Source organism: Triturus cristatus, chromosome 2_1 (assembly GCF_964204655.1).
Source record: "Triturus cristatus chromosome 2_1, aTriCri1.1, whole genome shotgun sequence".
Taxonomy (NCBI): Eukaryota; Metazoa; Chordata; class Amphibia; order Caudata; family Salamandridae; genus Triturus; species Triturus cristatus.
The window spans coordinates 128718382-128732631 of record NC_140581.1 but is presented as its reverse complement, the minus strand read 5'-3'; the positions used below and the strand labels follow the sequence as shown (position 1 = coordinate 128732631).

The following is a 14250-nucleotide window of genomic DNA, read 5'->3' as shown; positions in this document are numbered from 1 at the left end:
TGGGTGGAAATTTGTGGATCCACACAGATTCCAGAACTTTCCACCACAGAAATGTGAGGAAAATGCGTTTTTATTGACAATTTCTTTAGTTTGCAAGGGATTCTGGGTAACAGAACCTGGTGAGAGGAAATCAAGTCACCTCATCCTGTATTCTTCTGGGTGTCTAGTTTTCAAAAATGTATAGGTTTACTAGGTTTCCCTAGGTGCCAGCAGAGCTAAGGTTCAAAAACTACAGCTAGGCACTTTGCCAAAATAGGGTCATTTTTCACTGTGAAATTGTGGTGTGTCCACGTTACGTTTTGCGCCGTTTCCTGTCACGGGCACTAGGCCTACCCACACAAGTGAGGTACAGTTTTTCTCGGAAGACTTTGGGGAACGCGGGGTGGGTGGAAATCTGTGGATCTACGCAGATTCCAGAACTTTCCACCACAGAAATGTGAGGAAAATGTGTTTTTTTTTACAATTCTTTAGGTTTGCAAGGGATTCTGTGTAACAGAACTTGGTGAGAGGCAGTCAAGTCACCCCATCCTGGATTCCCCTGGGTGTCTAGGTTTCAACAATGTATAGGTTTGCTAGGTTTCCCTAGGTGCCCGCAGAACTAGGGCTCAAAAACTACAGCTAGGTACTTTGCCAAAAAAGGGTCATTTTTCACTGTGAAATTGTGGTGTGTCCACGTTGCGTTTTGCGCCACTTCCTGTCGCGGCCACTAGGCCTACCCACACAAGTGAGGTACCATTTTTATCGGGAGACTTAGGGTAATTCAGAATTGTAAAGCAACTGTTATTACCTATTGACTTTCGATGCATTTCGGCCTTCCAAATGAAAGACAATGTGTGAAAAAGAAGTAATTTTGAAAAATGATTGTTAATTCTCATGCTAGTATGAGTATTCCCAATTTCGGAAATGTGCAAATATCTGTGTCTAAACTCTATATTTTGTTCCCATTTCAGAAATACATAGGTGTCTTGCATACCGATTTTTCCATGTATACATTTTCCCAGAATAATTGCTATATACCCGGTACATAATAAAAAACCATTGCAAGTCGCTGCTCAGTTTTTGGCTCTGGGTTCGTCGGGTTCTTGGTGAACCTACAAGTTCTATATATCCCCACAACCAGTAAGGTCGATCAGATGTAACGGTATATTGCTTCCAAAGAGCTGTCCTAATTAGAAGAAGTTACAGGTGAAAACATTGACACAAAAGGCTGTTTTTTTCAACTAATTTTAAATTTTTCAAATATTTACCTGTTAGTTTCTTTAAAGAAACCTTGAAGGATCTACACGTCTTACATGTTTCTTTCTATTGAAGATATGGGGTAAATGATCCCAGAGATTACAAGTCACTGAATCATGAATACAAAAAATAAAAACTCTTGAAAGAGATTCAGATTAATAATTCTGAATGAAACACAACTAACTTTGGTCAAGAGAACAACAAAATTAAGATTCAGATCCTCTCCACTATGAAAGCAAGGGTGAAAGGAAAAAAGCAAGTAATTATGTTCTCACCATATCATGCAAACATTTCTCATAAGCAGCTTGACTGTGGTCTAGGTTTCTCAAGACAAGCAGAAAGGAATCTCACATAGCCAGTGGCGAGGGAGGGGATCCTCATAATAGCTTAAGGATGTTGCCCGCAGATCATTCAATCGAAGGCTATGACATGCAAAACTAATACATATATAAATGCATTCCCTCTTGGGTAACACTTTACCTCAGCGATCAAGTGAATTATGAATGAACCCAAGTTGGAGAAAAACCTTTTGAGGCTCCATCATAGTCAACAGAGACTACCTTGATGTATTAAAAAGCTGGTGCTGGCCTTCAGCATATCCTACCTCACTTGTTGGCATTCAACTAGCTGCCTAATGTGAAACTGGTTGCTTCTAAGTCTCCAGGCATTATTGGTTCAGCTAGTTCATCATAGCCCCATCATGGAACCTGGGTTTCCAGGTTTTCCACACTCTGCTGACCCAAATTACACCAGTCCAGTAGGCCTGTGGTTCTCTATATTCCACAGCATTCAAAAGCTTCAACTTATGTGATCATGAGGAAACATTTTCCCTTCCTGCTGCCACTGCATGGGCCTCTTTGCCTTTAGAAATCTGCCATTCAGATGACTATTTAAAGTCCAGAAAGCTAGTCATTAGCATTAGATTGTGTGTTAATATCGGTGAAAATGATGTCAATGTACACCATGAAATGTGAAGGCCCAACAGCGACTGTACCAGTAAATGCAATGTTGACGTACGCCATAAACTATGCACGCATAACATAGTCAAAACTAGTAAAAACAATGTCGATGTACGCTATAACAACTGTACGCACAATGAGGAGAATGTCAGTAAATAGGATATCAATGACCGCCATGTTCTACACACATGCAACAACAAGCTCATATCATCGCTGTCAAATTCACCAATGATGACCTCCCCATCTACCCCTAATAAGAGATATGTGGACAGACAGGCCCTGGGCTACAGATTGCTAGGTCATAGGTGGGGTTACACTCAGCCCAAAGACATACGTGCTACCAGGGAAAACCCTGATCGATCTCACAGATAGGCAGCTACATCACAAGAAGCTCATGTTCCCAAAATACCACAAAATTAGATGGCAAATGTAGTAAGGAACACGGAGTCAATTAGGTCACACCACGCACATCACCCGTAGTGATCACGGACTCCTCATACCGGACATCTGGACGCACACACTGGTCAACAGAAGGTCTCCCTGAGGTTGAGAGTCACCCTTGTACCCATTATCAGATGGTTGCACTTATGATTTAGGACTACTTATAATTTATGACTAGGCCTGGACCCACATGGTCTCTGAGAATTTGAAATTGGTTTATTGTACCTCACGAATTGTATGTATAATCGCCCTAAACTACTGCACATTGAGACTGTCTTCAGACGCTACTTTGCTGATGCTCTCGCAGCTGCTGTGTTTAATTAATCCAACTTGTTCATGTTTTGCCAAACGCCTCTCGCCTTTAAATATTTTCAAGGTAAATTCATATCCGAACAACATTTGTACAATCTTGACTTAGGCACAAACCAACACTACACCAGAAATACCTTTATGGTGATTTTCATGTTCGTAATTACTATTCTTCCTCTTTCACAAAAGATTGAGTATTGCCTCTTATTGCAGCCAGCACCAGAAAAGAATGGCTGCCATTTAAAAGCTTTGTCAAAGAGCAAGGCCAAGTATCACATCCACACAAGTAACTCACCGCCAACCTGTGAATCACTAAACATCCTAGCCCAGTGCCAACATATTTCCTCCCATGAAATGCATGGATAAAATAAAGCATATGCCGCCCAGGGACAGCCAAGCTAGGTGAGTGTAGTGAAGAAGGTAATCTAAAGTCTAAAAATAATGGATTCATCATGAAGGTAGCTTTTCTCCAACTCTTACATCTGCTCTTCATCCATTCCAACTAACTGGAACCTGGTTACACAGTTGATAACTGATACGTCCAAGATCACAAGTTCCTCGCCAAAGGCAGTTTCCTTGCAAGATGCATCAACAGACTGGATATGGGATCCGTAATCTTTCTTGCAGGATTTGCCTTTGGAACTGCGATCAATCCCTATCCAAGACTAGAGCCCCCAACTAATGAGATGCTGAGGGCAATTTGTGGACCGCAATGTACAAACCAAGTTGGCAAGTCCTTGACCAACACAGGAACTTAAGATCTGCAACTCCATGCTTTCCCTCAAGCAAAACAATTGCTTGTGCCCCGAGAGTGCCTGCATAAAAGAGGCAGTTTAGGGGCCAAGAATGACAGTTGTGATACTTGCAATCAGAATATAAACCTTATTTGTTGCTATATTATTTCTATACAGTGTGAACAACGTATACATAGATTTACAACATGGTGTTTTAGATTCTAAGTTTGAATTTAAAACTGAATGCGATTTGACAGATTTTTACAGTCTAGAGAACATCACAACAAACTAGACTTTCAACTTCAAAGATCAGCTCTCATTTGCAGAGCTTCTTCGGGCTCACTGCTTTCATGCACTCCACCTCCCCACTTATACATAACACACACGTTATCATGAACTCACAAGACCCTGCTGTTCATTTGCAGTTGACTTGCAGATCCATCTTTTAATATTCATAGGTCTGAGCCTTCTTAAACACTACATTGGTAGAATAATCTTAAAAGCTTAATGGTGCCTAAACTGAGGTCCATTTACTGGGATCTCAATATATACCTAGGCCATCTTTCTTAGGCCCCTCCATGTTGGAAAAACCAGGAATAGTTCTGGGACTTTACCTAGGAAATGACCTAAAGAATTGCGGCCATCAAGCTCAATTTCCTCCAGCTTGGGTTACTCTTCATCAAACAGCCCCACAAAGCCCTTAAGCTTTGCACCACAGCACTGGCGCTCCGTATGCCAACATATGCAAATGGCATGTCAACCATTTCAACAAATTTCAGAGAACTGGGATTGCCCACATCAAATAAAAATACTGATTATTCCTCCTAAAAGAATCACACTGGCTTTCTGATACAGCAAATTGAAAGTTCAAACTCAATTCAGTTATTTACAAGTACTAATCTACGACTCGAACATTGATGAAGAAACTTCAAAAAAGATCCTTCTATTTAAACTCAGAGAAGGCCGCTCTGAGGTGCCAACCAACTTCCGCTCAACAAAAGACATGTAGTTATTAAATCCCTCATGTTATAGAGACCGTTCTAATTCCTCACCATCCTTTGGTTTTAGAAAGCCCTAAACAACAATCTCCTGTAACGTGTGCATTCCCAAGTCGAATGACACAAGCATAAAATATTTAAATCAATAAGCGCACATCAGAAACAGCAAAAATAAATGAAAATCATGACTTAAACAATTCTTTATTATAGAAATGACACAATGGAATTCCACAGCACGAGGCCAGGCCCAAATTCCAGCATGAGTGGCATTGTGGGTATATGCTGCACAAGGCTTTTGCCTGCTCTTATTTTAACTGTGTGTTGAGTTAAACAATCACATAGTGGACTCCTTTTTCAGTCAGATTTAATCAAAGAGGTAACTCAATTACATCATATTTTTTCGTAAGACCTTACGAACAAAGGCCAATCGATCATCTTAAAAACCTTTTTTCAAAAAAGAAAGAGTATAGGCAACGAAAGTTAAAAAAACCTTTCTGGATGGCCTTCACGTGTCAGTTGACACAGTGTTCACTTAGTTTTTGATATTTATTGAAGAATATGAATGGGTGTGTATGGGTATGAATGTTGAAGAGTTGAATGTCGTTTTGTTTAAAATTGTATTTAGGAAGGTGTTGAAATCTTATAAATTTGTATATATATTGTGTCACAAAATTATTGTTCAAAACACGGTGTGGTTTTTTTATGAAGAGATCATGAATTGTTAAAAATCTAAAAAGAAAAATATGATGTAATTGAGTTACCTCTTTGATTAAATCTGACTGAAAAAGGAGTCCACTATGTGATTGTTTAACTCAACACACAGTTAAAATAAGAGCAGGCAAAAGCCTTGTGCAGCATTGGCACTCCACTTGGTACTTACTTATCGACTTGGCCTTGCTGCCATTAAGTCAAACCCAGAACTGTTCTTCCATTGTGGGTATATAGCAACACCAATAGAGCAACCTAAACCATCACAGAAAAAGCAAGACAAGCCTCCATAGGTCAAAAGGCTCCCACCGGAGATGAAAGACAATCATTTCCTGTAAAAGGGAGGATGCAACAGGCTTGCATCCACTGTCAACTCAAAACAGCCAGGTAGAGACAGTAGCATCAGCATATCTACCAAAGGCAGCAGCAGAGCCGCCAACAACTTGAGCAGGTTAATTGTCACACAACTTCCACCCTGTGGACAAGGTACAGCCATTGCAGCCTTGTCAGTCTCAAAACATCCCACATTAAACCCACTGAGGCAAAATGAAAGCAGAGAATTATAGGCTCTATAAAGGACATGGGCAAACAGTTATGCTAAAATCAAACTCTGGAAGAAGAAACCCGGTGGAAGGGCACACAATCTTGCCTGTAGTCACATTTCTGCACAGGGAGAGATTGTGGCTGAAAGCATGTTCATCGTTAAAAGAACCTCCTTCACTATTGTAAGCCAGTGAAGGATAACCAGCAGCCACAGTGCTGCTGAGCACAAGTGCATACATTGAAGTAAAGCCCTCAAATCATTTCTCCATATGTATTTGATATTTAAAAGTACAAAATCTCCTGGCTTAACTCACATGTTGATGAAGGTACAGAAATGGGCTTTATGCAGTACAGCAGGGCGAAACATTACCATTGTAGTATTATGTACAAGGCTAACGTCTGAGCAGCTCTGGCAGACTTTAACCACGGGGGAATAACTATTAGGAGAGTACCCTCTTGGCTAGCTGTATCAAGGTCTCCAGGGCTGTTCTGCTGTTTAATTTGGGTCCCTTCCCTGCTCCTTTGTCCCTTTCCCATCAAGCAATAGGCTCCATCAGCAGAGACAACTCACTAATACCTACGAGTGAAGAGGATTCAAGATACAAATACTGGTAAAGAGAAGCAGCAGATCACATCTAAGGACTACAGAACATCTCGCCTGCAGTGACCCATGTAAACAGCCTGGACACTAGCAGGGCACTTCTACACAGCTAATGTTCCTGGCATATTTAACTTTATTTCCCAGGTAGCACTGGTTCCATAAGTTTGCTGGACTGCGTCAAGTTACACTTACATTTACTGGCCCTCCGATTTTTGGAACTAAAACTCCAAGATTTGTACTACTATGTCTAGACACAGTGGAATGGGTAGTGGGCGCTATTGCACGAGTTTTGAAATTGGAATGAATCAGACCATCAACCTTGGACACCAGCGATTTTCATCCAAAAGACATGGTGGCCGGCGCAAAAACCAGCCCCCACGTACTTTGTCTTTGTACGCTGGTCAAGCAGCACGATTCATGGTGGGTATTTTTGCAACTTGTATTTCACCATCTGTACTGGAAAGACTCAAGTTGACCAACAAAATAATTGACAACTTTAAAAGTGTATTCATTTGAATAAAATAGGTTATCACAAATAATATTGCATTGATGGGTTCTACTTAGATACTGCATAAGAAGGTGAATTCTCACCTTGCCAGTTCTTTGATTAGATTAGCAATCCGCTTCTTGTCCTCTAGACATAAATCCTTCAAGGAGGCACTCCTTACACCTTCACCTTCATGAACGGCCTAAAAACAAAAGAATGTTAATAAATAAAAGAAACTGCATCAAAGTTCGCGTTTTTCAAATTAGACAAAAGGTTTTTACTGCACCTAAAAACGATTTTCTTTTACAAGAACTTGGACCCCTTAAGAGAACTAAATCATGCACGTTTGTTGTCAGAATGTCCCTAAGAGTAGATTTCCATTATGTTTAGAGTGACTGTGCCGCTACAAAATATACCACCCAAAAGCAAATAGTACAAACCTAACCAAAAGGAGCAGTTTCAACCAAACTGACAAGCAACAGAAGATTTGTATAGTCTATGATAACTTGTTGTAATGCTCTAAGAGGTCATGGCAGTCTGCACCTACCTGCCTCTTTTGGGGCGGAGAATAATAGGATTCACATAAAGGTGGCCTCTACTGTCACAGACAAACTACAGTGTTATGGAAAATATGACCGAGATGATCCCAATGCTTGCTCGCACAAGCATTTGGATCAGATTATGCGGCTCTCTGTATAATCTCCTTAGGTAGAGAGAGAGGGGGTGTCGAAACGTGGACTTCTTCATTGCTGTACCTTGAATCTCAAGCTAAAGCTTGGTCCTCTCAGATAAAAGGCATTGGTAATTTAGCAATTCAATCCAAATGACTCTTTTGAGGCAGGATGGTAGCAGGCTTTGGTGCATTTACTGTTGGTGCAGGTGGGAAAAAGACCCTTAACTAAGTGTTTTATTTTTGTTTTAGTCGAGGTAGTAACTTTCTCCTTCTAGCAGATAGAGTGTGGAGGTCACAGAACAGCATGTGAGGACCTACAATGTAAGCATCCTTGATAAACAAGTTACTTACCTTCAGTGCCTTTCATTTAAATAAATGGGCCGTCAATTTTTCTTGAAAAACACATGAAGAAAGAGAGTGTATAATTCTTGTTATGGTTGAATATTTGTTGTATCATAGAATGTGGTGGAGATACACATTTTTGCAATAAGAGAAAATAAAACAAACAAGAACTGGATTTATAGCTATCTCAAGTAGCTTTTCATAAAATCTTTAGTATTTACAAATTAAGTTGCTACGACAATCCAATAGTAATTAAGGTACTATTGTTGATGAAATTGTAGATCAAATTCATCCCTCGTGGGCTACTTTTTTATTCTTGGCCAAAGCGTAGCAGATCTTGATGGAGAGCACGATCCACTGAAAGATGGCTCTTTTCTGCATTTCTCTGCCTATCTACGCTCCCACAAACTCCACAAAAAGCCATCACCCACTCAGTGTTTTCTGATACGATCGATGTGAAAGCTCAGCACTCTTCTGGGGTTTAGGGGATGAAGTTTCTCCTCCTCTTAAGAGGGGTGAGGAGGATCACAGAATACAATAGAGTACCAGTAAAGAGATGGTTTGACCGAAATGGAACAACATCACTGCTTTTGATAGGAAGGATGCGAGAGTCCGCAGAACCAGTTTGTCTGGGACTAAGGTGTTATACAGCAGGTCTATACAAAAGGCTTGGAACGCACTCACCCGCTATGCCAAAATTATGGCAACAAGGAAAACTGTCTTGAGGGTGAGAAGCCGGAGGGTCAAACTTGTGGAAAAAAATACCCTCTTCCCAAAAGTCTCCACTCTCTTAGATATTATCCAGGGGAGTATTCGGGAAGGCATTACAATTTGTTCAAAAGCTAGGCAGCAGCTGAAAGAGTACAAATCAATGATGTGAGGACCAGGTTAAAATCCCACGGTGGCATACCAAAAGGGAGAATGAGGAAACAAATGCTGGAGTTCTCTTAACGCATCACAACAGGTGACTTAAAAATGAAGGCTGTTCTGGCAATCATAAGAAGGCTGAAAGAGCTGAGAGATACCTTTTATTTGTGCCCAAAGCAAAGCCTTGCTGTGCAAGGGATAGAACAAACAACAAAAACATAATAATCTGGTATAGAGGGGGGTCTATCTGTCAAGCACTGCACCAAACCACAAATGTAACTAACAACAAGCATATACAGTTTTCGTGAAGGGAACACCTGACTGTAAAGAAGACATTAACCACATCTGGTCGAAGGTACCGTGTTGTCCTTGCTCTATATCCAAGCATGAAAGTGAAGGATCCTGCATAGTTTCTGCAACAGTAGACCCTTTCAGAGGGGCAGCTTGATTGGAGGACAGATATTCATGCACAGGAGCTCTGGATACTATACCCTCCATGCTAAATTGATCCTGATCTACAAAACTCAGGGTAGGAGAGGTATTGGCGGGAAGGCACACAGGAGCCCTGAACCCCACCGTAGGTGTAATGAGAGAGAGCGAGAGAACAAGATAGGGAGAACGTGAGAGAGAGAGAGGGACAACAAGAAAGGGAGAGAAACACACACACGCACTCCCACTCTCGGGAACTCCAATGTGCTGAACCGCTAACACTGTACGTTCTTGGCGGTGGTGAAGAATTCACAGCAAAGGTTATACTCCTGCACAGAAGAGACCTTGTGCAATCTCTGGATGTAACTGCCACATGTGATCCTCCAGGCATCAACAGCTGAGTAAGTTCGCCCTGGCATTCAAAGATCCCACTAAGTAGTTCACCATCAGTAGATTCCTTGATTTTCCAGTAATTTCCAGATACGCAGCGCCCCCTCGCACAGGGTCCAGGACCCCATCTGCCCTGTTTATTACAATACTACATGCCGGTGATGTTGAGCACCAGCACCAGCCTTTCATTGATGGAGGGCAGGAAGGATTTCAATGCCAAGTAGATGACTTGCAGGTCCAGAAGGTTGATGTGGAGCAGGGCCTCCACCAGAGACCAGAGGCCTCTGATCTCGACCTTTCACAGGTGGCCACCCCAACCCAGAAGCAATGCATTGGTCACCATTGTCGGCTCTGAATAAAGTAGGGAGAGGGGTATGCCACTGACCCAATCAAGGCAAAGCAACCACTGCAGGTTTTCTTTTTTTTTTTAAGTCTCCTCTGTGATCTGGATATGGTCTCAAAAGTCCCCTTGATGTTGGGCTACTGAGACTTGAGATCCCACTGAAGAGCCAGCATATGTCACCTGGTGTGCTTCAGCAGAAGGATGCAAGAGGCCATCAGTTACTTAGCCTCAGTCAACCTCGATGAAATCCAGAACAGAGACTGAAAGATCAGGATCATAACCTAAATGTACTGGACTCTCCTTTCTGGGGAAAAGACAAAACCAGACCGCGTCCAGAATAGGAGCATCATAGGAGGAGTCAGCTGTGACTTCAGCACATTGACTTTGAAACACCAGGATGTTAGGAGGTTCGCTGTAATCAGGAGGTGGGTGATAACTGCTTGGGCCGAGTCTGCCTTCAGAAACCAGTCATCGAGGTATTGGAACACTGGGACCCCCCTGACCTCCGAAGATATACTGCCACCACCGTCATCACTTTCGGGACCAGTCGAGGAGGCGTTGGTGAGTCCCAAGGGGAGCACAGAGAACTGAAAATGCTCCTGTCCCACCACATACTGCAGATAGCACCTGTGTGCTCACAGGATGGGAATGTGGACATACAAGTTCTACAGGTACAATACTATCACCCAGTCTCCAGGGCAGTCACAACCTGGACCAGTGTGAGCAACTTGAACTTGTTCTTCAGATAAAAGGTGTTGAGAGGGCGCAGGTCTAAAATAGGACAAAGGTCTCATTCCTTCTTTGGCATCAGGAAGTAGCGGGAGTAACCACCAAGACCCACTTCCAGTGCAGGCACCCTATCAATAGACCCTTTTGCCAAAAAGGCTTGTACTTCCTGCCATACGAGGGACAGATTGTTCTCCATCAGATGTTCCCGGGATGGTGGAAGGTGCAGCAGAGCGGCCAGAAAAGGTAGAGAGTATCCCTTACGGACAATTTGCAGGATCCACCTGCAATGTTATGGCATGCCAGCCCAGTAAAAAATGTGTAACCTGCCTCATAAACCAGGTGGCTCTACTCCCCTAAGGGCATGCTAATGATGTATGTAAGGTGGGGCCTTGGAGAGGTGGAGGGGATAATTGACAGGTGTTCGGTCTCCGACGGTGCGGTGAGAGAGGGTGTTTGGGGAGGGAGAAGTTGGGGGGGGTTGCGTTGGGAGATGCCACGAAACAGCTGTGAACCCTGCCAAGGCCATAGTGGCTGTCTATTTGGGGCACCATGCCAGAGCTGCGGAAGATCGAAAAGGCTGATGCAGTTGGTGTGGTATAGCACACAAGTCCAAGGAGCATGCTGTGGCACTGCTTTCTTTGAAATGCTCCATAGCAGTATCTGCTGTGTACCCAAAAATCCGAGACCTAACAAGAGCATGTCCAGACGGTACAAATGACCATTGTCAGAGAAACCTGTAGATCTCAACCAGGCGTGGTGATGGATAGCGATGCTAATGCCAATGGCTCACTCAATGGAAGACGTTGCATACAGGCCACAACAAATGGAAAATGTAGTGGCATCACAGCCATCCTGTATGGCCTGAGACACTAAAGGACGAAGGTCTTACGGGATACCTGAGAGAACTTGAGCTACTGAATTCGAAAGAGCATTGGAATAGCAGCCCAAAACACAACTGGTAATATCAGACCGACAAGCCAAACTTGTGTAAGAAAATACCCTCTTCCCAAAGGATGCCACTCTTGGATTCTCTATACGGGAGAGTAAGACAGGAAGGCATTCAGGTTTATATGATTGGTGGAAACCTGTACCCTGAGCTCTCAGGGGAAGGGTGCAGAGTCTGAAAAGCAGGGTCTCCAGGGCCTGGACGATGCCACTGCACAGTCTGGCTCTTCAAGGGGGAATCAGAGCATGGGTTGGCCCAGGCCCATAAGAGGGTGTCGTGTGAGTGCCTCGTTAAAGGGCAACAGGGGCTTAAGCATTGATTTGCGCTGGCTGGAGGACTTCCTTTTTAACATTGGTTTTGCTTTCAATGGTAGGGAGCTGGAGGTCGAGAACTTCAGCTGCCCTCCACATATCTATCAGGAAGGGGGCACAGTCTTCAGTAGCAGGGCATTTAGGCGAGACTTGGTAGTTGTCAGGAGCAGTGTCAAGGTAACTAGCATTCTGGAGTTCTTCATACCAGTTTTCTTCATGGCAAAGTTGCCCAAATCCATCTTGTGCATCATACTCATCATCAGAGTAAGCCCTAAATAAGGGATGTAACGTACGAGACCTGCCCTGCAGTACAAGGATGCGATGTGGCTCAGATAAAGCACTCTAGGGTTGCCTGCTGGACACCAAGTGTGGCCTCCGACAAGCTCAGAGCGGCACAGACTAAGTCAGAAAGCACAATGAATGTTGCCTCGTTCTCCGGTACTGCCATTTCAGGATCCACCCTGGAGCCAGAGGTGGTGTCAGCAAGGGTGCCAGTAGAGGTCTGACGACAGTGTCATTGTGTCCATCTGATGTTCAGGACAAACCAGGCACGCTAGAGGAAATCTAAAGCGATCAGAGACAACATGGCCTCGCAGAATTCTTGGATCTATCTCAGGGCCGCAGAAGGCCCCAAAAACTCCGATTGTGCTCGGACAAATTGTGAGATTGGCTCAGACATTGATTGACTTAAGGAGTGAGCTTGAGAGGTATGGCGATGCCCTTGCGCCTTCTCAGGGTCACAAGAGTGGCAGGAAGGGGCAGAGTCTCGCTCAGATTTTGTTATGCTTTTTCTCCAACTTAACCAAAGACTTAGAATGTTACGACGATCGACCTCGGGCCGACTTCTGGACCGGGAATGGGACAGAAACTGACCTTTGGACTTGTCTTGCCACAGAGTTTTCCGATCCTTGGCTACATATAGGTGCGCCTTTGCGGACCCAAATGGTCTTCATATGCATAGACGAGCAGTCACTGCAGGTCGTAAGCGCCATGGCCCAACCCCAGGCACCACAGGCAAACATGTGGATCTATCAGGCATTTCCTTGAGAGAGTCCTTACAAGGTTTAAATCTTGTCGTCTAAGGAGGTGCCATTTCACTTGAACACTGTGTAAAATTGAGGTAAACCGGTCTCGAAAGAGACAGGCGGTAGCTTCAGATTCATACCTGGTGGCATGTAAAAAAAGGAACTGACATCTGCGTGCGGAAGTGGCACCTATATCCGCTCTGCACGTCATTTCTGTACCGGAATGGCATCACAAGAGAGTCGCACGGTGCCTATTGACGGCAAGCAGACATACGGTTAAAAAGTTTCTGGATCCAGTATAACACCTGGGGAAGTATTCAAACTGAGAAATTTGCGGTTACTGTCTATCAGAAAAAATCATTTGTGGTTTCAGTCACTGGGTGATTGCTTATATCATGTTAGCCCTGATAATAGAATTATTGCATTATATGTTATATATCTTGAGAATATGGAAAAAGGGGGTTGCAGTTATTTTACAGTCTAAAATCCAAAGCTATGCTTCAGCCAGGAAATGATCTTTTGAAATGGAACTGGTCTTACAAAGTGACCCTTTGTGGGCGGTGAACCCCAGTGTTTTCCTTTTTTTTTTTGTATTTACCTATTAATTAGAACCTTACTCGCCAGTGCCAGGTGTATGTGCTCTGACTCTTAAAACATGTTGAAATTGACTTTAAACCCAATTGGCATATTTAACTTCCCTAAAAGGCAAGAATAAGGCGTGGAGGCAGGAACGGCAAATCACACTTATTTGCAGCACTTACTGTGTCCTTCACTATAGTTGCAGTAAAAATATGGCTTCAAGCCTACCCTGCGTAACAGCAGCAGCTTGAACCCGGCAGAACTGACCGATCAATCATCCTTTTAAAAGTTAGCAAAAACGGATTTTAATTGTTTAAGTATTAGGTCACCCCTAGGCGCACCTTGCTCCCCATAAGGTAGGGTGTATAATATTTAAGAGTGCAACATGTGTGACATTAGTAATGGCATGTTTCTCCAGTGACTAGGCCAAAAACAACATTGCCACTGGTCAGGCTGTAACAGAAGCATAGGGAAATTCAAAGTTTAGATTATACATTTTAATCTATAGCTTTTGACCTGTAGCAATTACAGAATCCGTTCAAAGACTTCTTTTATATTTGATAAAAGTCCAAATTAACAGTAAAGTTTAATTTTTATTAG

The 14250-nt window shown here is 43.1% G+C and overlaps 1 protein-coding gene across 1 annotated transcript in view; it reads right to left on the bottom strand.

Annotated features, from left to right (window-relative positions):
- Positions 1–14250, bottom strand: part of KIAA1328 (KIAA1328 ortholog) — an 887260-nt gene that overhangs the window by 803509 nt on the left and 69501 nt on the right. Inside the window, exon 4 of the mRNA XM_085628933.1 lies at positions 7121–7218. Within this exon, the coding sequence (XP_085485059.1) occupies positions 7121–7218 (98 nt within the window). The remainder of the gene's footprint in view (positions 1–7120; positions 7219–14250) is intronic.